Genomic DNA, 24,914 nt, shown 5'->3' on the forward strand with positions numbered 1-24,914 from the left:
TCATGGGTTGTGTGTTAGTTGTTATAGATCCAGTTGTCAGTTTTAATAAAATTTTGTTTGTACAGACTTTTTTGTATCATAACCTGTTACTTAAAGTCATACATCTCAGGTATCAGCTTAATATAGAATACTTGAAGAAACTCTCACTCAGTTTGGAATATTGCAAAGCTGTTATTAAAACTTGGTGGACTCTACAAAGTTTTAGGACTGCATTCAATGAGAATTAACTGTTTATGTTTTTCTCCTATTTATGCTGTAAATCCGTTTTTGCTTACATTACTGAACAGCAAGTTCTTGTAACAGTGTTCATTAATAGCATTGGTGAGGTTATGAAATATGGAATAGCATTTACATTTGATGTATTATATGTAATAAATTGCATTTGTTTTGGTTTATTCTTCTTAGTTTCTCCTCTGTCCATCATAAACTGTAATAGTAGCTTAAATATGCTATTTTGTACATTTGAATACTTTTTGGCTTTTTGGTATATATCATAGGTAGTGCAATTTCCATTGCCACTACTGTAATTAAAAATCACTTATAATAAAATATAGACAAGAAAAATTGAATACCATTATAAAATTTGAAAAAAGTAATACATGGTTAAACTAAAATTTGATACTAAATTTTCTTTATCAATCGTCTAATTGAAATTGTATTTGATCATGTTATTGATAACTGATTTCTAAAAAACCAACACTTACCGGAAAATGAATAAGAACTACTTGATTAAGTAACGTTGAAATGGCATAAAATACTCCAACATTTATACCTAAAATTGAAATTACATTTTAGACTTTTAATAATAAATAATTTTAATTTGTATGGATTTACTATTATCGACTATTGAACATTTGAATTATAACAACTTCTGATTAAGATAGGCTGTAGAAAATTGCTTTTAATTTTTATACCACAATGAATTTCATCATAAAAGTATCATGTGCATTAATAGTCAGAATTATCTCTGCACACACAAGAGTCAATCTATTTGCTAAAATTAATCCCATGTAAAACAAGATCCTGCCGTATTTATGTAATTAAACTGAATTACATTAAATCATTTAAGTTATTAACAGAAGATGGCATACCTATCTACAATATCAAATCATAGAACAATTTTTGGTAAATTATTTTGGAAATCAAAATATTAAAGTATCATCTATAGACATTTTACAAATTGATTTCAAATTATAGTTGAACCTGTATCTCAAATCTCATAGAAATGGGAAAAAAAAATTAGAGAAATAGGTTTTGAGATAGAGGTTCCTACACAGTAAACAGTAATAGGTTTGATTGGAGGTACAATATTTTATTAATACAATAGCATTTTACTTAATACAGGTGTGAACTGTAAATAAAACATTTTTGACATATCTTAATAAAAATAGTTTATCAATAGTTTGATTCCTGTCAATAGTTTTCTTCAGCTTGCATCTTATTGGTTGAACTTGTGGCCAAGCAGAGGAAGTTGCATTTATTGCAATTATGTATAGTATTTGCAAGAGATGTTTCTCAACTACAATTTATACTATCAAAATGTAGTCACTAAGCTTTGAATTTGTAATTGACACTTCAGTTCATAATTTGAGATAGAAATTTTGGGAGAAAAACATGGATACTATATTGCATTTGGGATGAAAATACAGGGAAAAAAATAAATTTTGAGCTAGATGTTTTCAAGATAAACATGTTTCAGATACATATTCAACTGAATTTCCATGTAGAAATTTTCAATAATTTTATAGAAATTATTGTAAATAGAAATCAATAATTTATATTTAACATTTTCAAGAAAATTCTCTCAAAAATAATAATAATACATAACATGTATTTAATTCACTTTCTTAAATATTCTTTGTACAATATAGTTTCTAATCTTAAGATTAAAGACTTATTGAAATAAAACTAATGTTTTTAAGACTTAATACTAGAAAGTTGATTAAACTAAAAACTTTTTAATTTGTAACCTATTATTCATGTTTAAACATTTAGACATTAAAATACAGATCATTTCACATATCTTGGCCGAACAATGCACAGTACTCTGTCGAGGCTCTGAAAGTTTTAAAAAGTTCAAGAGCCTTTTTTTGATAATGCATAGTGACCAGATCAAAAGATACGTCAATAGTCTATTCCCTTCACTAATTATAACACACAATCTCATTTGTTTATCTTTATTATTGTTGTTGTTTTCATACATTATTATTATAATTTAAAATAGCTACTGCACATATTACTTCATACACACTTCCTCAGAGTGTATTATACACATTGTGTTGTGTATGAACAAATCCTACTAATGGCTTCATTGCAGAATAATTTGAGTTTGTAATTATTACCATTAATCTAGCAATCTATGGTTTTAGCCTAAGTATTATAATGTCATTTAGGAAAATTGGTTGATGTTATTTGGTAATCAAAGAATAAGTTAGGATTTTTTTCTGCAAGAAATAATGAAAAGTAATTCTGATATTCAAATTTTCAATATTAAATTGTTTTCACTATCACTCTAAATTTGGCAAAAATAAACACTGCAACAACCTAATGAACCAGCAATAAAAGTGCAAACGTTTTCTCATGTGTTAAACGGGCATCGTCAGGCAAGAAACTGCTGTGAAGATAGAGGGGATTACCGAATACGTGTGTAAACATCTAGAACAGGTGGAAATTTACAAGGCCACTTGCCATAATGCAGCCATAAACTATCGCAACATGGACTCCTTTCCCATTGCCTGAAAGTATTTCTACAAAATATAAATTTCCCTCCTCTCCTTATGTCATACACCCCTTCCCCTACACACATGTTCATCAATGCACAGCAGTTTGTTGCCTGACAATGCCCGCTTAACATGGGCAAAAACATTTGCACTTTGTGTATAATTTTATCGCTGGTTTGTTAAGTTGTTGCAGTGTTTATTTTTGTCTAATATTAACCAGTTGTAAAGTAGCAGTTATTAACTTTAGATTTGGTTAAAGGGATACATATATGGCCATATTTATATAATACATTAAGTAAATGGACAATTTTTTGAACATTTTGTGTCAAATACTTATTATCTAGACTACATCTAAATATTGGAATTTAAAAATTCCCATATTTAAAAAATTTTCTTAAATTATCATTTGAAAATTTTATTTATTAAACTTTACTGTTAATTATTGCTAAATATTATTATTAAAATCATTTACATATACCATAATTTCCTGCCATAATCCATGGCAGCACTATTATGCAGGTACAATTTTTCATTGACAGAAACTGCCACACTGTTCACAGTGGCCTATAATCTGCAGGTGATAATTTTTAGATCAAACAGTAGCACTGGATTTATTAGGCTAATTAAATATATAAATATAAAATAATTTATACTAAAACAGTAAACAATTAAATTACCATCTTGTATTAAATTTAATAATTATGAAATTTACAAATTCAGAATATTCTAAATTAATACATCGGGCTTTGTGATGTTTATATATGAAAGGTTTTTAAATACAGAATTCACATTACACGAGAATATTAGAGGTACGGAAGTAAAGAATAAAACAATAGTAACAACATTGTACCAAGAAAAGGAAACAGATTGACAATGAAACAACTTAGTCTCTGGAGGAAAGAATTTTAAATACCAATGAGCAAATATTTATTGTGACATTAAAAATTGCTGCCTGGTATTGTGACAATCATATTCTTAATTTATTTAATTTAAAGTATATGACCATCTCAAATTAGTAGTGTCTTGTCCCTGTACATCATACTTTTCCTGTTAGCAATAAGTGTCATGCTTTCAGGGAAAGTTTTGAATTGAAATAACATGATTCCAGTTGGCATTAGAAGGCCTTATATAGTAAATCAGGGCTCATGCCCCCTAAGCTTTCCATATCTGGTCTCATCTTTCATCTATCTAACTCTATTCTCAAGATTAAGATAGGACAAACAGACAACAGTGGGAATTTATAGGTCTAGTTTTTAAATTGCAGCCCAATATAATAATTATCTATGCACCTATACAGAAATGTGCCTATCATTTAAATATTACATCATTCTGAAAAACTACAATTTTTAAATGCTGATTACTAGTCTAGCTAAATGATTTAAGATTATTTGATCATCATCATTGTTGCACATTAATTAGTTGTCAATGAAATGAAACAACAAAACTATACCAAAAATTGACTAGTTTACATTGTAGTTTTGTTTATGAATATAGTAAATGTAAAAATCTGTTTACATTTGGCAAAGATAATATAAAATGAATACACACACTTGAAAGAATAAATTTAGAAATTTATTACTTTAGTATAAAGTTTAAATTTGGATAATTAGTTAACAATTTATGCAGACATTTTTAATACATGCAATGCAATAAAATATAAAATGTTGATGTTTCTGTATCCTTAAAAGTTAACAATTATTAAAATATCTAAACTCAAATTTTTTTCAAAGCAAATTTTCCATTATTTAAGAATTTACTTTGAAAAAAATTCAAGATAAATTAAAAAGAAGCACTTATCTCCAAGTATTACATCTCATAAAATACTACCTTATTGGAAAACTCAGATAGGACACTAAAAATCCAACAGGTCCTGAGTACAGTAGAGCATCGTTTATCCAAATCAATTGGGGACTGGGGTTGTTCGGATAACTGATTTTTCGGATAACAGATTATGTACGAAAAAATATATTAACCTATCCAATGTTGAAATTTTTCTCTGTTGCATGTCGCTTCGTGTTGAATTTTTGTTGATTTTAAGCCTAATGAAAATTTTTATAATAATAATAGGCTATTGTATCGTTAAAAATTATTTCTTTATTTTGTACAAACAAAATAAATATATTGAAAAATATAAAAACAAAAAATTATACTTTAAAAGTTAATTTAGTATCAAAAACGTTTGATTCAGCACAACACAGTCCAACTGGAAAGGTTTCGGATAAATGATGCTATACTGTATTTTCAAACCTCTTGGCTAATTATCAGAGATTCCCATGTTAATAATCATAGGAAAAAAAATTTTGAAACTACAAAATCTCAAAATTTAAAAAAATGTTCCCTATAACAGTATCTAATAATGATGATCTAGGACAAGAGTCGGACAGTGCGGCTCGTGAGCCGCATGCGACTCTTTGCATAGACGTTTACGACTCTTCGGATATAAACTCCAATTTCACCTCATCTCAAGCAGCCCTATAACTCCAGTTTGAGATAGAGCTGCCGAACAAACTTCGACTCGTACGGCATACTCTCTACCACTCTAGCCATCTGCACATGACGACACTTGCGTTGATCAATATGAATCGTATGAGAGTGGTAGCATTTGAAGCATATCTATATATATATAACCCATTGAACATGAGTCTGTCCGTCGACGTCTGTCCATGTAACACTATGCCAAAAAGGCCACTAGAGGTGCCCCTGTCGTGTGTCATATTTTGCACATTTAAATTAATAATATAAATTATTATTTACATTAACAGTATAAATTATTATTATTCATTTGGTCAATAGCCAATAACAATATAAATAATTCAGTATATTTGTAATAGGAATTTATTATTGTCACGGAATGACTAACACTCACTAGGGGGTGTCTTTCAACACAGTTGGTCGGCAATCAGCCAAGCAGTTAAGCCTGGATGCGGCTCTCTGGTACTTTTGTTATCCTATTTCCATGCCAATTTGGCTCTTCTCACTTGACAAACTGCCGACCCTTGGTCTAGGAGGATTAAAGTACTCAGCACAGTTTTTCAGTGTTCTAGCTGAGTTCTCCAATAAATTAGTATTTTTTTTGAGATGACAATATTTTAAAAATATTGAACAATTTGTGTTTATTTCTTACTTACCATAAGTAATAAGAAGAAGAGTATAATTTATATTTTTCATTAAATTTAATATTGATTTCCAGTAATTTATCCTTTCTTCAGCTAAAATAGCTGCCTGAGCTCTGCTTGGAGGTTTTGGTGGTTTATCTTTAAATGCTATAAAAATTTAAATAACTAAATATTCATATTCAAAGAAGTATATTATAGAATTTATCCCAAAATAAAAGATTTTAGATTAAAATTATTTTAATAGTTACATTTAATCCAGAATAAAAAATAAAAACAAAAAGAACGATTAGATAGATATTTTACCTAGTGCTATTACTATTTAATCAATTGAAGCTCTTGAGGACGTCTAGTGATAACCCTCATCATTGCATTTGGAGTAATTGAGTTTGAATGTTTGAAAATATCAAAATCTTGTGAATAGGTGTGTGTTAATATTTTTGCTCTCCAAATATTGCCTGTAGATCTGTCATCTCATCATTTTGGGATTTTTCATTTTACAATTTTTTTCAAAATATTCAAACTCAATTACCTCAAACGTGATTCTCAGGGTTAGTACTATATCTCTGAGGGCTCCAATTATTGATTGAACAGTTTGAATGACAAATTATTTAATGATTAAAAATGATTACTACTATTATTTGATGATTCAGCTAAAACTGATTACATACATTCAGACTGAGTACAGGTATACCTCGCCTTACATCAGTAATTGGTTCCAGGAGAGGCGATGTAAGTCGAAAAACGACGTAAGTCGAATTTACTTGCGTAGTTACAACGTAAGTCGAAACTACAGTGGAAAATGCCAATAATGAGCACTTAAAAACCGCTAAATAAGACAACAGCACAGAAAACAATGTTTTCATGTTTCGTTCTCTAGGATTTATGATGATTATATTAATATTTACTGTAAATGTACATATTTTAATATAATTTTCTGCACTTTTAATGCTTTTCTAGTGATATTATGACTTCAATATTTGTGGCAGATGGATGTAAAGTCGAATAAAATAACTTAAACTTGATTTTTATTTTTCCATATACTTATTTGACAAATGACATATAATCAAGAATGACGTAACTCAAGGTATACCTGTATAGAAAATATTGAATAAATTCATAAAACATCTGATAAATATTTTATATTTAATCAGATATTTTAGAAGATTATCCAATATGAAATATGGAAACTTTTATAAAATAATTTAACAATTCAAATAAAATCTTGTAGTATTAATAAATTTGGAATTGTAATCAATATTATAAAATTGTTTGATAAAAATGAATTATAATTCACAAAAGCTTATAAATATTATAAAGTGAATTAGTAAATTATTATATAAATTTTAATAATGTAATTGAATTTTCTTGCCTTTGGTTTCAATGAAATTAGAGAGAGAAAATATCTTATGTACTTTTCTAGTAACTTAAACTTTAATATAACTAATGTTTTCAGCTTAATTAATAAGCTTTCAGGTTTTTCAACATTCTGTTTGGAATGATTCTGTTCTCTCTCTAGTTATTGTCTATTTCCAGCTTATAACAGTATCATTTCAATGAAACTAAGGGCTCCAGGGATTGATCAACTACCATAGAACTAAAAATGGCAAAAAACTTGCCTATTTAAAGAATTAAAGTGTCTTGAAAATAAATTCTAATTTTCAGGAAAATTACCTGCAAATTAGTAATGTCTTTCCTATTGAGCAAACTTACAAAGAACAAACAAGGATTAAAAAAGATAAGTAAATAAGTAAACCAACCATATATCATAACTTAATGTTAAAAAAATTTACACTTTACAAAAAACATTTTAGTTACAATTTCTTACTCCTCAATGAATTTCTATTTTTGTTCATTTCTTTCTTAAAATTGCTGCCATTATTACACACAAAAAGGAATTTTAAATCTTAGATCTAATCTTAACAGTTTTTCCCTCATAACTTAAAGGGTAAAATAAATATTTCAAATTCTTTCAAGAGTTGAAATTATTGTTATTAAAATATCTTTGAAATAGGATGTATTTTTGCATTGTATTTCAGAGAACAACATTTATCTAACTTACTGTATTTTACGGACTATAAGACGCACTTTCTTTGAAAAATTGCCTCCAAAATTCAGGTGCGTCTTAATCTGTAGCGTCTTATAGGCATTTTTAAAAAAAATTGCTTAAAAGTTAAGGTGCATCTTATAGTCCATAAAATACGGTAATATCTGTTACATTTTCTCATTGTAACAAATGTAAAATCTATACTTACCAAAAATAACTATCAAAAATAATAAACTTGTGAATATAGCTACTCCAAAAAATAAAAACGTTAAATCTTTTCCAATGGTATCTTTATCAGCATTTCTTACAAGTAAAGGTGGAAGAAGAAATCCAAGTGCAATTCCAAACTATAGGATAATAAATATATTTATAATTAATGAAAGAATTACACAATTATAATATATAGTGCATTAAGCACTAATATAATCCTGTTATTAAAATGTATTAAAGATAATTACACAGATAAAATTTCATATTTGATGAATTCTTAATACTGTATTTAAAATTATTCTTATATTTTGAACTAAAATAAAAATATCATTATTGAAATTTATTGTTATTTCCTGTACTTAAACTTTTAAGCAACCTATAGTAACTCCTGCAGTATGTGGTGACTGCAGGGGGTTGGTGAAGAAAAAAAACCATGGATGAATGATTAGTCAGCATAAAGGCATGTGGTGAAATAACAAAAGTTTATTTGCGACACTAAACACACTTAATACGGTCTATACATATACAACATGAATTCCGGTCCCGTTACAAGTTTCATTTTTGTTCACACCTTCTCCTATCTTTCCTCCACTGCACGAGGCTCCTTTGATACCAGACAAGAATACAAAATAACAGCACAAAGAAACTGTATATTCCCGGTAGTCCTAGACTAAGGGAAATCCAATTTAATTTTATAACGAAAAAACGGCCAGACTACAATATTAAGTGCGTGAAGGTAATATTACAAAGTTTTCCTGATGTAATTTGTACAACAAAATGGCTAGACTACAATAATGAGCACGTGAATTTACTATTACAAAATTTTACCGATCTTCCAGTTTTGGCACAAAACAAATTACTTCACCCGGTACAATCCAACTAATATAACAGTCCTGATGTAGTTCGTACGGAAGAGTCGTCTCCAAAACGCCAATGCAAACTGATGAAAAAAATATAAAGTTCTACACACTTTCCTTTCGTAGTTCTGACTTGCTTGTCCACTTCTATCTCTCCTGACAAATCGCACAACCGAAAAGTGCTAAGAACAAAGGGGTACCTTAAATACTCCTCCACAGTGGCTCCCCCTACCGTGGAACACAACAGTTACAAAAAACAAAAAAAAAAAAAAGAAAAAAAAAGATAATACTAATCAAAATGGTGTTGTAACACCACAAAACAAAAGCAAATTGAAAAATAAAAAATATACAAACAAAAAAAAATTATAGGTTTCAATGACCCCTCACAGTTAGTCCTTCATTCCCTGTTGTCAATGAAGAAAGAAAGGAGTCACTCCTTTCTTTCTTCATTCATATTCCACTTGGATGAAGACGAATTCTTAAACAGCATTGTTCTTTCCTGTTTTCTAGTATGGTTGTCTTTACTGACCTCTACTTCCTTTGAGGTTGACTGTTGCTCACACTTTGTTGTTTTATGATGACCTCCATTGCATTGATGAGATCTTGCTATCTGCCGCATCATTCAATAGCCAAGAAAAACTGAAAAAGTGCCTCTCACATATCTCACACAGACATACCATATTTATATCCCCCGCCAGAAGAAACTATGCTGTCCCACAAGACCAATCCTTTGGCCAATCCCCATACCTTATACCCTGTCAGCTGAGAACTGGTAATACAGAGGAAGGAAATGGAGGGGACATGTATAATAAAGGGAGACAATACAACACAAACAAAATAATAATAAACAAAAAAATTAATGACAAAAAATAGCCGCAAAGAGTACAGACCCTAGCCTTCCTAATGCAGGATTAACGATCTCCCCTCTGATAGTCAAACTCACATTGGTGTCCAAGAATTGAGATTTTAGGTCCCCGAACTCCACCAGGTCAGTAAACTTACAAACACGATCTAAGTAAAACAAGATGTTTTATGGTATAATTGTCAAATTGTATATTAAAGTTGTCTGAAATTACATTAGATAGAGAATAATTTATCAGTTTTCAGGATAAACAAATAGGGATATAATATTATCAATTATAATGTGGATTGAATGCACAGAAAATGAATAAGAAAGAACTAAAAGCAAGATATGAATGTGTGTCATTGCTGGTTTGGATAAAAAAAATTGCAATGGCAGATGACTATCATTCACAAAGAATTTTTTTTTTCTAAACATGTTCTTAGTGACTTTAGGAAAAGCTGTTTGATGAGTTATACATTCAATTTAATATCAACATGTAACCTATCCCATCATAATCCACACCCTTTTCAAAACTTCTTTCAAGCAAAGATAATCCATTGTTAAGCCATATGAAAATGTAATAGTTGCAACATTAGTTAAAAGCAAAAACAAATACTTTCCCTTCAAACAAGATATTCTCCAACACAGAATTGTTGAATTTCATTTGACTTATATATAACACTGCTAATCCTAACTTTTCACTAATCCAAACATCTCTTTTACAATCTGTAATTATTGTATAATGTATTTTAACTATATTTTAACTTTAGTTTTAAAACTATGGTCTATTTTACATGTCTTAGATTAAAGTACTTTTAATCTAAGACATGACATGTAAATTTACAATACATCTAATATTTGGTTAAAAAGTAACTACAGTAGAGCATCGATTATCCAGACTGGAGTTGGTCAGATAACTGAAAAAACGGATAACCGAAAAGTATGAAAAAATACATTATTAGTATAGTATATTAGTATATCCCATGTAATTAGTATATTGCTATTAACCAACTTTGCGTTGAATTTTCTTTGATGTTAAACCTAACGAAATTTTTTTTAAAATAATAATCGTTGCTATTGTATTGTTAAAAATTATTTCTTTATTTTGCACAAAATAAATACAAAAATAAAGGAGAAATAGAAAATTAAGCCTGGTTTAAATACCGATCTCCCTTTCATGGTCGGATCAGTGTTGCCAGCTAAAACACGCAAAAATTTAACAAAAATTATAATAAAATAGCTAAGACATAGCTAAATATTGTAGCGCTACATCACTAGCAGACATTTGAATTTGCCGACTAGAATGTGGTCGGTTAACCAATGTGACGGTTGATCGGAGGTCAGATAATCAATGCTCTACTGTATTTATGAATAATGAGAAAGACTTACCTGATTTCCAAAAACTCCAACAGCACAAGCTCTAGACACTCCTTGAGAACTGTACCATGTTGCTGCTAACTTTGGAGGAATACCAAGAATGAAAATTTGAGATACTGCAACTACTGTCTGCCCAACCATTGTTACAACAAATCTATCTGGAGATACACTAGCACATTTTATCCAGGAACCTACATTTATAAAAAAAAATCAAAAATTAAAATTATATTAAAATGAATTTAATAAGTTTAGAAGTTTTTTCCAAAATCAAAATTAATGCTTTTTATGGAGTAATAGCTAAAGAGTGCTAAAATTCCTAAAGTATCTCAAAGATTAAAAATATTTGTGTTTTTTTTCCCTCTTCCATAGTAATAAAAACTATTCCTGACAAACATTGTTTTTTTTGGTTTATTGTTTTATTTCCTCACAAGGGCCTCTAAATTGTGGCTGAAAACCTTAGAACATTACAGTTATTTCTTGGAAATCTCATATAGGTGTTAGTTTCACTGTTATACTGTTCTAGTTTTACTGTGCTGTTATAAACATTGTTTGAAAGTACTAAGATATTAAGAATTATTATTTTTTTTAATTCCATAAGCAGATTTTTTCCCATTTTTCACATTTTGCAGTTAAAATATTTCTATAAATATGAAGTAATTATTAGCTAACAAAACTGTACTTTTCATATTTATTTATATTAATATACAACAGACATTATTAATTAAGTTCATTTCACAAACATAATTAATGAACTATCCAATTCTCTGTTGTAGGTCATCCTTCATTAAAGAAATGGAAATAAAACATGGTATATCATAAATTATGAAGTCAAATAGATATATCAAATTTCCATGTAACAATCCAGCATTAATTCTAATAAGTTTGTATTGATAATTACACGTTTTTAATAGTATGTTCCCCACTCTAGTTTGGTCATCTCTTCAGCATTTATTAATAGCGCATTACATGTTAATGTTTTATTGTATAACTGTTTATTTGAAGTTTATTTGAAATTTATTTGCGTAGTTTGTTTGAATTTCTCATTCGATTCAGGGGAATAACTGAAGATGGACACTTAATGCGTTCGAAAATGTTTTTATGTTATCAAAGAATTGTGCTGGGCATTTGAATGGTTTTTTTTCCTTCTTTCTTTTATTCAAAAATGGGAAAATCAGAAACTTCTCTGGAAAATTGTGTGGTTACATAAGATTTAGAAACTGAAGGCTATAGAAGTTGAAATAAATCAACATGTGATTTCTCAATCATCATTATTTTGTTGAAACACAACATACCAATACCAGCATACTTGAAATTAGGAAATATTTACTAAACATTTTCATCTGTTTATAACAGACATCTTCAGGCATATAATGAAGAACAAACTGGTAAATTTATATTACTTTAAAATTGTATATTCCCTGTTTCCCTCCTATCTTTCCTGTTGTCTATTCTTTTTGGAATGTTCTTGTTTAACCCTCCTTCTATGGTATGTGGACGACTAATCCCCTAAAACAATAGAGTGGAATGTGACCTTGAAGGCGAGAAGGGTAGCACATGGCCATTCTGGAGCAGAAATCCGAAGAGGTCAGACGACGAAATTGGGCTCTCCAGAGCATTTTGGCCTCATATGAGAAAAGAAAGAATAATTCATAGTGAGAAATAAGAAAACACCTACGGCCCTTCAAACTGATTATAATAGTAGTGAGAGAAGCGAAATCATGTCATCCAGGAAAGAATCTCGTCCCATCATACCAACGCAGCTAGAACATAACATATTTTGGGTATCCCCTTTTCTATCTCCTATTCTCATTCTTCCTTTTTTTCAATTAATCATCATCTTAAACTAGTCATAAGTAGTTGTAAGCACCTAGCCCTAAGTTTTGTATAATTTTAGACTATTAGACTATTGATTCGGGTAAAGATCATCACGTGAAGTTAATGTCAGGAACCAGTCTTGTATCACCTTTCGTTTGGTTACTAGAGTGTATCAATTCATGGGAGAGGTATTAGTTGGCATCCTCAAAGAATCCTGTAGCTAAGGTGACCAACTATTTTTTGTTCAAAAAGAGTACACTGCCGTACATATTACGCATGCGTCAAGACTGTCAAGCATGCCGTACATACTGCACATCAAAGATCAGCCTGGGGATTACGTACACAAATATTGGAAAAATAGATATATCCATCTCTTTTCACAAATGTAATTTTGACGTTGTTAGAAAAAGAGGTCTGTAGTATCTATCTATCTCTCTAGGTACATAATACAGCCTCTCAATTGTGCCGGAAACGGCAGCCATACATGCGCATGAAATTCAAATCACTGTCAAACTCGTGTCTGGTGTTTGCCCTGTCCTCTGATGTGCCGGAAACGGCAAGCAATATGCGTGCGTGAAATTCAAATCACTGTCAAAATAATTTTAAATATTTAATTAATAAAATTGCAATAAAATAATCTAAAAAGATGTTTTAGAAATACAAATGAGTATAAAATTATACAAATGAGTACTTTCAGAGTACAGGATTTGAAAAGAGTACGGTTTGCGAAAAAAGAGTACAAAACTCAGTAAATGAGTACAGTTGGTCACCTTACTGTAGCAAAAGCAAATAATAAGGAATAGTTCTTCAAATTCGAATGATGATAATGGACGAAGCGAATAATAAATTTCATTTTTATGTTATTCCTTTGTCTATGTAGTTCGCTCATTCATCTCACAATGGCTACATTAAAATCGAATGCATTTTTATGAACAATTTACAAGTTCAAATTAAAATTGTTTCTAAAACAAAGCATGTCTACAGTATAAAATTATTTTTGATATACACTACAAAATGATTTAAAATTATTTTCCAAACAAAATACAAATTTAATTTAAAAATATTTTTGAACAACTTACAAAATGAATTTAAATTATTTCCCATAAAAAAATTATGTACAAGTCATGACATTCAAAATTGTCCTATACTTAATCATACAAACCAGAATCAGACTAAGCTCTAAAAATAGATGAAATCTAAGGAATCACAATGAACATTTGGCCCAGTAAAACTAGTTGGAGAATGCAAAATGGAGGCTGTTACTCCTTACACAAAACCTTCCAAAATAAATTATCTAGCGAAAAGACAAATCTCCTACAATTAAATATGACTACAGAAAAATATTAATGTTAGAGCCTTAATAGGAAGCAATTATTCTGTCACAAGTGAATTGTTTGAGACCAAATTAAGAATAAATATAATATCAAATTTGTCAAATGGAATATGTAACGAATTATGTAACCATTACAAATGGACAATGTAAACCATTAGATATGTTAAATATATCACTGTTGCAAGTTGTGTGTTCACAGATAGTGAGTAGGATACCTTACAAGTATAAAATCATACATGACTACTTTGGTCTGTTTCAAAGTCATACTGAACCAAAAAATAGCAGGCTTAATAGAGATGCCATGTCATGGCCATTTGTTAGAAAAATAATACAAAGGTTATATAACAAAGCGTTGCTACACACACAGGTAATGACAGGAGAGAAATTTAATAAGATAGTTTCTTGGCTCCTTAAAAATGAGAAATTAATGCAGAGATCTCTTGTGATAAGAAAATTATCAGTGCCTTGTCTACTTGAAATAGATTTTATTAAAAATAATAAAATTTTAATTTTTCAGAAAACTTGATGACCTTTGACATTCAAGAGGAAAAACTCTTGCTACTTGGGATACAAATTATCACACACAGTTAATTTGCAGCTATTAACCTTACAAATACAAAAAATATACTGAAACAATTGAGAATTGAACAAGTTAAAGGAAAACATGATGCTCTCATCAGAAACCAGTATAAGATGGATTTTATATGTCAACTTTCTGACTTGAGAGAGAGTGTGTCAACTGCTTTTGCAGAGTTGATAGTGACATCTTAAGACACCTTTCTCAAGTTTTAGTCACATCTATGGAATTTGCATCTTTAAATATGATAAAGAATGGCTGCAATAAACAAAAATAGCTACTGGAAAATAACTATTAAAAACAAAAAACCTTGATAATTCCAGCAAAAAATTTTTTTGCTGGAATTATCAAGGTTTTTTGTTTTTGATAAAGAATGGCTGATTTTAGTCAGTTGTCACCCATTCTTCCTGTCATTAGGATTAGTGTTTATGCACCTTTCTATCCAGATTTATATTTGTGTACTTCATTTGCATTTCTGTTTGGGTGCCATCCAATGCAGGACGTATCGTTCAAATTTGATGAACCACCTCATTGGGATCCGTTTCCCTGTGCTTTCCAACATGGGAAATATTTGTCAAGATTCATTTGTACTGAAATTTATAAACTCTCTCTCAGTGATGATATTGCATGTAACTGCAAATACTGTCTTACTTAGACATGTAATGTACTGTACATTCATGCCATCTAATAAATGTAAGTGTAGTTAATTGTGCTGAGCGACTTCTTCCAACTGAATCTTGTCATCTACTCCATTCTCTTACACCAAGTCTCATATATGAGACCACATAATTGTCATCCATAAAAATACACAAAAACTATTAGTATGTGTAACCTACTTGGTGTCAAATTTCTATTTCACTTAAGCCATTGTGCTTGTTACACAACAAAAAAACATACTGAACACCTATAAATAAATAAATAAATATATATATATATATATATATATACAGGGGGTGCAAAAGTAGGTATACAGTTGAGAATCTGAGAAATACAAATGTTTGGTGTTCATTATTATTACTTTTATTATCTTCTATTAGTTAATATTCCTTATTTGTGATTTAATTTGTACATAAAAATAAATGTTTTTTCTTCCTATTTTCTCCCTATATGTTTTTTTTCCATAATAACTGTATACCTACTTTTGCACCCCCCATATATATTCTAATTAGAATCATATGGAAATTGTTTAAGAATTAATTCTAATCAAATTCACACTCAAATAAATACCTAAAACAGTTATGTTAGGGCAATCACCACAATGACTCCTCAATCTAAAAATATAACCACAGACAGACAAAACACAGAAGTATGACAAAAATAGAATCAAACAACAGACAACAATTGGGCTGATCTACTATATCAAAAATAACACAGTACCAAAATTAGTCATACAAATATTCAAGAAAATTACACAAGAGACACAAAACATGAACAACAAAGTAGAATATACTGAAACATCTGAACAAAAATTCAAAGTACAAAAATTTTTAAATAATATAAAAACTATTCACTAAAAAAACAGAATTGTTCTACAGACAAATATATACTAAAAACAAATATAACACATCTCAAAGCCCCGCCCTGGGTCAATTATTTTTTTCCGGAATGTTCTAAATTATTTATTAAAATTATTAAAAATTATAATTATTAATTTAAATAAGAGATGGTGCCTAACACTTACCTCTATACCAAATTCATTTGTATTTATTATTTAATTATAGCCATATAATAGACCGATTATTTAGGCATTTGTTGGTTTATTACTGAAAACAAGCAATTATTTATTGTGACATTAAAAATTACAGCCCAGCATTGTGATAATACATTTTTTTTGACATTAACATCAAATTTAAAGAAGGGCAGTTAATCACCAGTGTATATATTAAACCAACACATACCCACTCTACAGTCCATCTCAATCGAATGATCCCTACTGGTACAAGCTAGCAGAATTTCAGATTCTCATTAGAAGAGAATATCTATATTGTAGCAGTGTCATACACAGACAAAGAGAGATTAACAGAATTATACATGGCCAATACTAGAGTATAAAGCTAGCATGATAGCAGGAATGGTTAGAAGCTTTAAAGAGGGCACACCAAAGACTCAGAACAGCAATCTCAACAAAACTGTAAAGTTCACTTTAAACAGAAGTATAAAGGGCATTATGAAAGAAATTGCTGACTGTAGAGTCGAATTATTGTGAAGAGCTCTGAACCTGTATAAAATTTTAAGAAATGACAAAGATGATGTAAGAAAAAAAGTACATGTGTGTAAGATACAATACAAAAACGTGCAATTAGGAATTATATTGGAGTTATTACAAGAAGTTTGGGAGTTAGGCTTACAAAGCATAAGTATAGTATTAAAAAAGGGTCCAACAACACTACTTTCTCAGATGGCACAGGCTTGCACTTTCTCAGCAAGTTAAGGTGCTTTTCATAAAGCACCTTAACTTGCTGTTATCATATCAAATACACTACTGCAATCATTAGTATTTCATTATATACTCATCGGGCCTAGTGATGTTTGTTTATATTAAATACACTACTCAAATTCTAGAACAATTAGAAAGTTAACAGACCTTACATCATACTATACTGCTGCATTCCTTTACATAAATATTTTTATTACTATTCTAGTAGTTATCATATCAGTAATTAACAAAACTTACCAACACATGTTCCAAATGAGCCAAGTAAAATCACAAAACGTAATCCTTTTTTATCTAATAACCAAGAAGCAGGAAATATTAATGGAATGTAAGTAACCATATAAATCACTGAAGTCCAATTTACACTTTCACCATCTACATCATAATACTTGCAAATAATGTTATTGATAATAGAGTATTCTATCCATTGGAAGGCATTAGACATTGAATAAAGACAAAACAAAATCAACATTACATGACGAATTGGATACAGCTGTGTATCATCTTGCACGATCCTTGGTATAGCAGAAGACATTTCACTTGATGGCATTCCATCTAACGAATTTCTTAAAATGGGTTTTTGAGATCCATTTGGTATAACATCATCCGAAACTATTTCACCATTTATTCTTAATTTATCCATCTATAAAACAAATTGAATTTTTAGTGAATATTTCAAAATCTCAATTAAATAATTTATTAAATTGTTTTTTAAGTTCTATAATTTTAAAAAACTTTACCGAGTTAGTAAATACTTTGGTCGAAGGATACCTAGGAAACCCCAATGGTGGCGCTATGGCCGTGCTTCCGACTGTTCGTGCTCCCGACTGACCTCCCAGAGGGGAGCCGCTGGCCCGACTGACCTCCCAGAAGGGAGCAGTGTGCTAAACATCACTGGTTATTGATTCACAGTAGTTACTGAACAAAAGAAAAAAAAGGAAACGTCTACTAAAAATATAGTTAATTTAACCTAACCTAACCTAACCGCACCATTGAGGTTTCCTAGGTAAACTTTAACCAATACTTTTATATAACTATTGATAGTAATGCTAGAAATAATTTTTTTAAATTAAATTCATAAAAATTATGTTTTGAAAATATAAAACTTATCAAAAATTGTCACCACTTATAAATCACCAATTATAAATGGTCTATCAAGATATATTCAGGCAAAACTATATTCAATTGCATAAGCATAAAATTATTTGATACGTTAAATATGGTTTATAAAGATAGAGTTTAACTTATTAAAATTTCCTAAGTTAAATTCAGTACTATAACTTTAATATGAAATATAGCAAGCTTCAGATTATGAATTATATAATTAAATAAAATGAGATTGAATGGTTGTGTTACATTTAAATTGCAGATGACTAGTAATGGGGAAAAGCAGCTAGGAAAGTAGTTAATGACTAATAAATATTGTCGCATAGACGAAGGACAATCAGACATGAGGATTTCAAAGAGGTGTTTATTCACTTCGATAAATGTACAACCACTGCCAAATGAAAATAACGCTGCTCAACCTGAGCGCTCGCGCTTATATCCGTGTGAGGACAGGGGTTGCCATATGTAAATGATACGGATTTACATTTGTTCTCAGCCCGAGCGAATGTATACCCAACAAAGAATCACAGCAAGGGGGCTTGAACCGGAAACCTCCTGTTTGATAGGCGACCATGCTGACCACTGGACTAGGAATGCCATGGCGGGAGAAGTGAGTCGCGGCAATATCATCTTTAAATCAGAAATATGGCACCAGTAAAGATCAATGGCATTATTAAGAAGGAATAAACAACTCATGCTGTTAATAATAGATATGAAAGATTTGTGGTTCCTTATTTTTGTTATTTGTCAACCTACGATAGAAAATTACTATCTTCAGAACTAACCCTTCCTCTCTCATAAAACTAGAAATTTCAATATTTTATAAATTAATAAAAAAAAATCTTTTCAGACTTGTACAAGAGGGGAAAAACTTATTTGCACTGCTTACAGTGCAATTTGATATTTATTCAGATTTAAAATATAACATATAACAAACTATTTTAAAACTATAGACATTATACTTTTAAGTGACGATAAAATTGACATAGCTACAATAATCATGTTAAATATCTGCTCCTGTATTTGCTTAAAGCCATAATTTTCTTATTTGAAAAATTATGAAAATAATTAGCTCAGCCAATATTGATCCAATATTTTACAATTTGATATAAACAAGCACTGTTATTGATACAAGTGATTTGAAGTAGAGAGTATATTGGATTAGGATGCAACATTTTTCTTTGCTTCAAGAAGTTTAACACAAACAATAATGATATTTCAAAAATTTAATTGTGTTTACTAACTTATATAAAATAGCAATTATAAAAATTGAAGAAAGCTTCTTTTTTTAAAAGAATATGAAAATGCTATAACATATTAAACTAGTAATACAAGTCGAATACAAGTAAATCCCCTTTGCTTCTGCTGTCTTCTTGCTTCTCTCAATTGTTCAAAAATTGTGAAGATTATCAATTTCTGGTGCAGCCATAACTATTACAAAAGTAGATCTGATGCATAAATGTATTTATCTGAACATCAATCCAAGAAGTAATGATAAGTTCTTCTGAAATTTTTTTTTTATAGAGAACAAACTTTTAATATATTATGTTAAAATTGGCTTTGTGTGGCTGCAGCTGTCTGTCATATATATATATATATTTACTTTTTTTTGGCTATTTTCTGCAGTGGGGTAAAATGGTTGGCAACCTGTTGGATACACCAAAAGGGGTATTTAAGGCGATGCCAACCAGCTACAGGGGGCTTTTCTTTCTTTCTTCGTGAGACTGGTGAATCATACGGACTAGCGCAGCAAGCTTTTCACGAGGACAGTTTTACAGGTGTGTAAGGTACAAATCGGAATCGTGATCCATCGACAATTTCTATGTCTTGGACAAATACGTGTGTTCCGTATAGGTTTTAGTGCCCTCCAAGTGTTGTGTGTCACTAAATATTTATAGAAGAACGTTATTATATATTGTGAAATATTCGTCTCTACCGTGGTTTCTTTGTTCTCAGGACGAATTGGATTACGGCATGTTGGACCATCTGGGACTACAATATTGTAACGGTGAGAACTTCAGGTGCGCGTGAAATTGTATTTTGTGAACTTAACCATATATATCTATATTTGTATCATTACCTCTATGTTGTATATATAAACTTATTGTTAACTTGCATCTTTGTCTCTCTTCCCCACGTGGTAATTCACCTACACCCACAATTAGCGAGAATATTAGTTCCTGCAATTTTTCACATCTTAAAGAAATGGAGCATAATGGTAATAAAGCTTTCTGTTGTTATAATTCTCTGTAGGACCCAGAATTAAATCTGGAGAATCTTAAAACCTCAGAAAATTTCTTTTAGGGAATGGTCTATCTTGGAATGTTACATAGAATAAAATTCAAAAACAAAATTTACAAAACAATAATTTACAATAAAAAAAAACATTCCATAACCTGAAGATGACTTAAGAACAAATGTTTACAACTGTTTTTATAATAAATTTGCTTATTTTAACTGCATTACAGGTCTTAGTTGGTGCTTTTATGGTAATTTCATTCAGTTTTGCAGTATTGTTTTTATTCTTTAATCAGTTTAGTAAGTAAGAAAAAATGACTCAAGGAATGATGTGTGTAATAGAGAACAATGGTACATTATCCTATGGGCAAAAACAACAATTGCCTGAGGCCCAAACCAATCTTATCAGCTTTTAGTAGATCAGTTTTCCTCATCTAAAGGATGCGTATCTATTCATGTTTACAAAAACCTAAACACCACTCAACATTCATCTTTGCCTCTTCCCACAATCCGTTTATCTTCAAGATGACCTGGTTCAGGGCCTCGGTTCAAAGGGTTTCACCCATTTGTCAAACACATGATAGAGCTAAAGAGTTCCTTATGATCACCTGATATGTAACTCAACATGGCTACTCCCCACATATTATTAAAGGCCTTACACGTCATCTTTTCTCCACCACTTCTGCTCCCAAGACACAGGAAGGGAAGATAGAAAGCTAGTCACCCTTTACAAGGAAATATCCAGGAGAAATAACTTTTGTTTAGCATTCTGTAGAAGTCCCTCAATTTCCTCCCTATTCCACAACACTAAAGAGTATGGACATGCACCTTCAATCAGGCATCTACACTATCCCTGTCATTGATCATAGATCCAGCTGCCACTTAGAATACATAGTTGCTACAACATGCACTTTAAACACCCATCTCAAGGAACATCAGACATCCATCACAAAAGGATTAGCTAACACAGCGTTGGCTATCTACGCCTCCAATCCTAACATCAATGTGGAATTCCGCAAAGCACGCCTCTTACATAACTCTTCCAGGAAACTCTTTCTTAAACATCTTGAGCAGGTGGAAATATATAAGGTCACCCACAAAAAAAAACTGCTATTAATTTTTGTGATGTTGACTCCTTCCCCAGTGTGGAAATCTTTCTTCGAACTATAAATCTTTACCCCTCTCCATTTTCTCTTGTCTTATGTCACCTCCCCTCCCCTCTGTACACGTGTTTGTTTCTCCCATTTGTTTCAGCATTTAATGATTAGTTTACCTGATGATGCCCATTGAACACAGGGAAAAACATTTGTACTTGATATAAAAATTTCCTGGTTTATAGGTTTAGTGTTTTTCATAAGTAATAATTTGAATATCAAAACATTGATTAAATGGAACCAGTTTAGAGTAAACCAAACCATAACTTTTTCCAGCATCAAAAAACACTTAAAATGAACATTTTTGGCTGCTTTTAAAAGTCTGACTCAGGTTTTTATAACATGAGTCAGGCTGTATCCAGCTTGTGGACCACCAATCCAATTTGAACATTTCAATTCCAAAAAAGTAACTTTCCTTGGTTACTTCTTCGAAATTTTCAGTTAAACAAAGGGTCTCAAACTCAAATGCAGCAAAGGGCTGGTCAAATACATGCATATCAGACATGAGCTGTATTCATTGATATACTGTACTGTACATTATTATTTGGTATAAGACACTGTAATTAAAAAAGAAAGGCTGTAACAAAAGCCCTTCTTTTTGCCAGGCCTTTACAACTTAAACAGATGTTTGAATTTTCTGTTTTAATCCCTGCAAAAATGTTACAAACATTAATTTTAGAAAAAAAAATGGTCAGGACTGTGGGCTGGATATGAAGCCTTATCGGGCTGTATCCAGCTTGTGGGCCACCAGTTTGCAAACCTTAGTTTAAACATTCAAATTGGATCGGTTGAAAACTTTAAGCAAGTCCTAAAGCCAAAAATGTTCATTTTAATAAAGTGTTGTTTGATGCTGGTTTACTCTGAATATTTAATTAATATTCATGCTATTTCATAATCTGAAATAGCCATTCATCACTGTGTATGGAACATCATTCGATAATATTTCAAATGATACAGTGACAGGTATAACACCTAGTGACATTTCAATTATTCAATTCAGGTGATTTTTAATTTAAATGATTTTGACTGCTATTCAAATAAATCAATTATTATTATTATTATTATTTTAAAAAAATTAACTATTTGAAACTATTAATATTAAAAAAAAACTAATAAATGATATTTAATTTCAATTTAAACACATTTACTTGATTGGAATAATTCTCTCGAATTAATTTTGGAGCATTTCATACTGAAGAATTAAAATACTCCATTAATTGTAATACAGTAGAGCATCGATTATCCAACCCCCGATTAACCGACTTATCAGTTAACCGACCGTGTTCTAATTGGAAAATTCAAATGTCCGCTAGTGATGTGGCGCTACAATATTTGGTTATGTCTTGGCTACATTATTATTATTTTTGTTAAATTTTTGCATGTTTTAGCTGGCAGCACTGGCTCGACCAAGAAAGGGAGGCTAGTATTTAAACCAGGCCTAATACACTATACTAATAATGTATTTTTTCATACTTTTCGGTTATCCGACTTTTCAGTTATCCGACCAACCCCAGTCCCCAATTAAGTCGGATAATCGATGCTCTACTGTATTTATTATTTTGATTATAATAAATCACATATAATAGAAGAATTTCTCATTGTATCATTTTGGGTTTGCCTGCCATAGTTTGCCACCTCTGTAATAAAATTCTAAAACTTAAAAAATATAATCATCATCATTAGCAATTTGATGAAGTTCATCAATCTAATTTTTATATTTATGTTTGCTGTAAATCAATATGAATGAATAATTTTGATGAAAAAGTTAATTGTTTTCAAAGACATTTAAATTTAATTTTTTAAAGCATGCTTTTTATATATAACTAAAAAATTAAATATATTTCTTCATATATTTAAAACAAAAATTATTTTGTTTATATGTAGGTTTAAGAACAAAATTATTTTAAAAAGACCATTAAGACTCTTAAAGTAAAATGCGTATTTGGAAAAAAATTATCAATGTTTCACTCAAAAATGATATTTCTTTAAAGAAAAAAAAAATGCCTGTAGTATTAGGAGTATTCATGATTTGTAGTTATTCTTACTATACTAAGTTTTGCAGTTTTAAGACAAAATCATTGTTTTCCCAATTTTGTTTTTGTTTGTGCAGGTTCTGTAGCAAAAGCTAATAGTTTAGTGGAAAGCTTTGAGCAACATTCACTGATAATTGACATTTGCTGATAGACATACCTTTCCTAGAATGCGGCTCTCTCAAAGCAACAAAAGCTTCTTATGATGATGATAAAAATTTTTTTTAAATAATAGGGGGTAAGTATTAATAAAGTCAAAGTCAATGTAAATTATTACTAATTCCTCTACCAGTTTTGAATTAGTGCAATGTCTCTGATAGCAGTGTTTAAAAAGCATCCAACAAATTTAAAATCAAAAATTTCTACAATATTTTTTTTATGATTATCAAGTAAAAATTAATGGTGCCTAATGTCTACCTCTAATCATGTAATTTCTAGTTTTTAATTGTAGTGTAATATTGCCAGATAAATTCCAAATCTTAAAAAAAATTAATTATTAAATGTAAAACTATGTTCAAGCCTTTTGATTGGATTTTAGCTATACAATGAAATGTGAATAGTTCAAAATTCTTGTTGTCAAAAACAGATCCAAGTTAAAATGCTGAGTTACCCAGATATTCCCTCTAAAGAAGTTGCAAGTTCTTGCTGACATCATCTCACAAATTCAATATTTGGTTTATACTGTAAATGCAGTTGGAAATAGGTACCTTTGCCGACTGACCATCTAATTTACTGTTTGAAAAACATTATAAACAGTTTTTGTATCAAACACAATTCCATATAATGGTAATTCCCATAGATCTATTTTTAGGGGATCCTGGAAAAATTCACACAATTATATAATATACATTCAGTGCCGTAACTAGCCATTCCTGTGCCCTGTGCAAGAATTTGCATTTAGGCCCCTTAACTAATTAGGTTTGGAAAATTAATAAAACAAATATATGCATTTTTGGCCTCCCAAGTGGGCCCTGTGAGGGTGACACCTGTTGCACTGCCTAGTTACAGCACTGTATACATTAGCACAGAAGACTATTATAGATTATAGGCAATATAAA

The 24,914-nt window shown here is 30.2% G+C and overlaps 1 protein-coding gene across 2 annotated transcripts in view; it reads right to left on the bottom strand.

The window, feature by feature from the left end:
• LOC136970007 (uncharacterized MFS-type transporter C09D4.1-like) overlaps positions 1 to 24,914 on the bottom strand; it is an 89,653-nt gene that overhangs the window by 30,161 nt on the left and 34,578 nt on the right. For both annotated transcript variants that reach the window (XM_067264366.1, XM_067264365.1), the window contains 5 exons: positions 17,568 to 17,970; positions 11,181 to 11,359; positions 8,089 to 8,227; positions 5,849 to 5,983; positions 705 to 772 (listed from right to left, as the gene is read on the bottom strand). In XM_067264366.1, the coding sequence (XP_067120467.1) occupies positions 705 to 772; positions 5,849 to 5,983; positions 8,089 to 8,227; positions 11,181 to 11,359; positions 17,568 to 17,970 (924 nt within the window). The remainder of the gene's footprint in view (positions 1 to 704; positions 773 to 5,848; positions 5,984 to 8,088; positions 8,228 to 11,180; positions 11,360 to 17,567; positions 17,971 to 24,914) is intronic.

Source organism: Centruroides vittatus, unplaced genomic scaffold (genome assembly GCF_030686945.1).
Source record: "Centruroides vittatus isolate TY-2023 unplaced genomic scaffold, ASM3068694v2 contig_1863, whole genome shotgun sequence".
NCBI lineage: Eukaryota > Metazoa > Arthropoda > Arachnida > Scorpiones > Buthidae > Centruroides > Centruroides vittatus.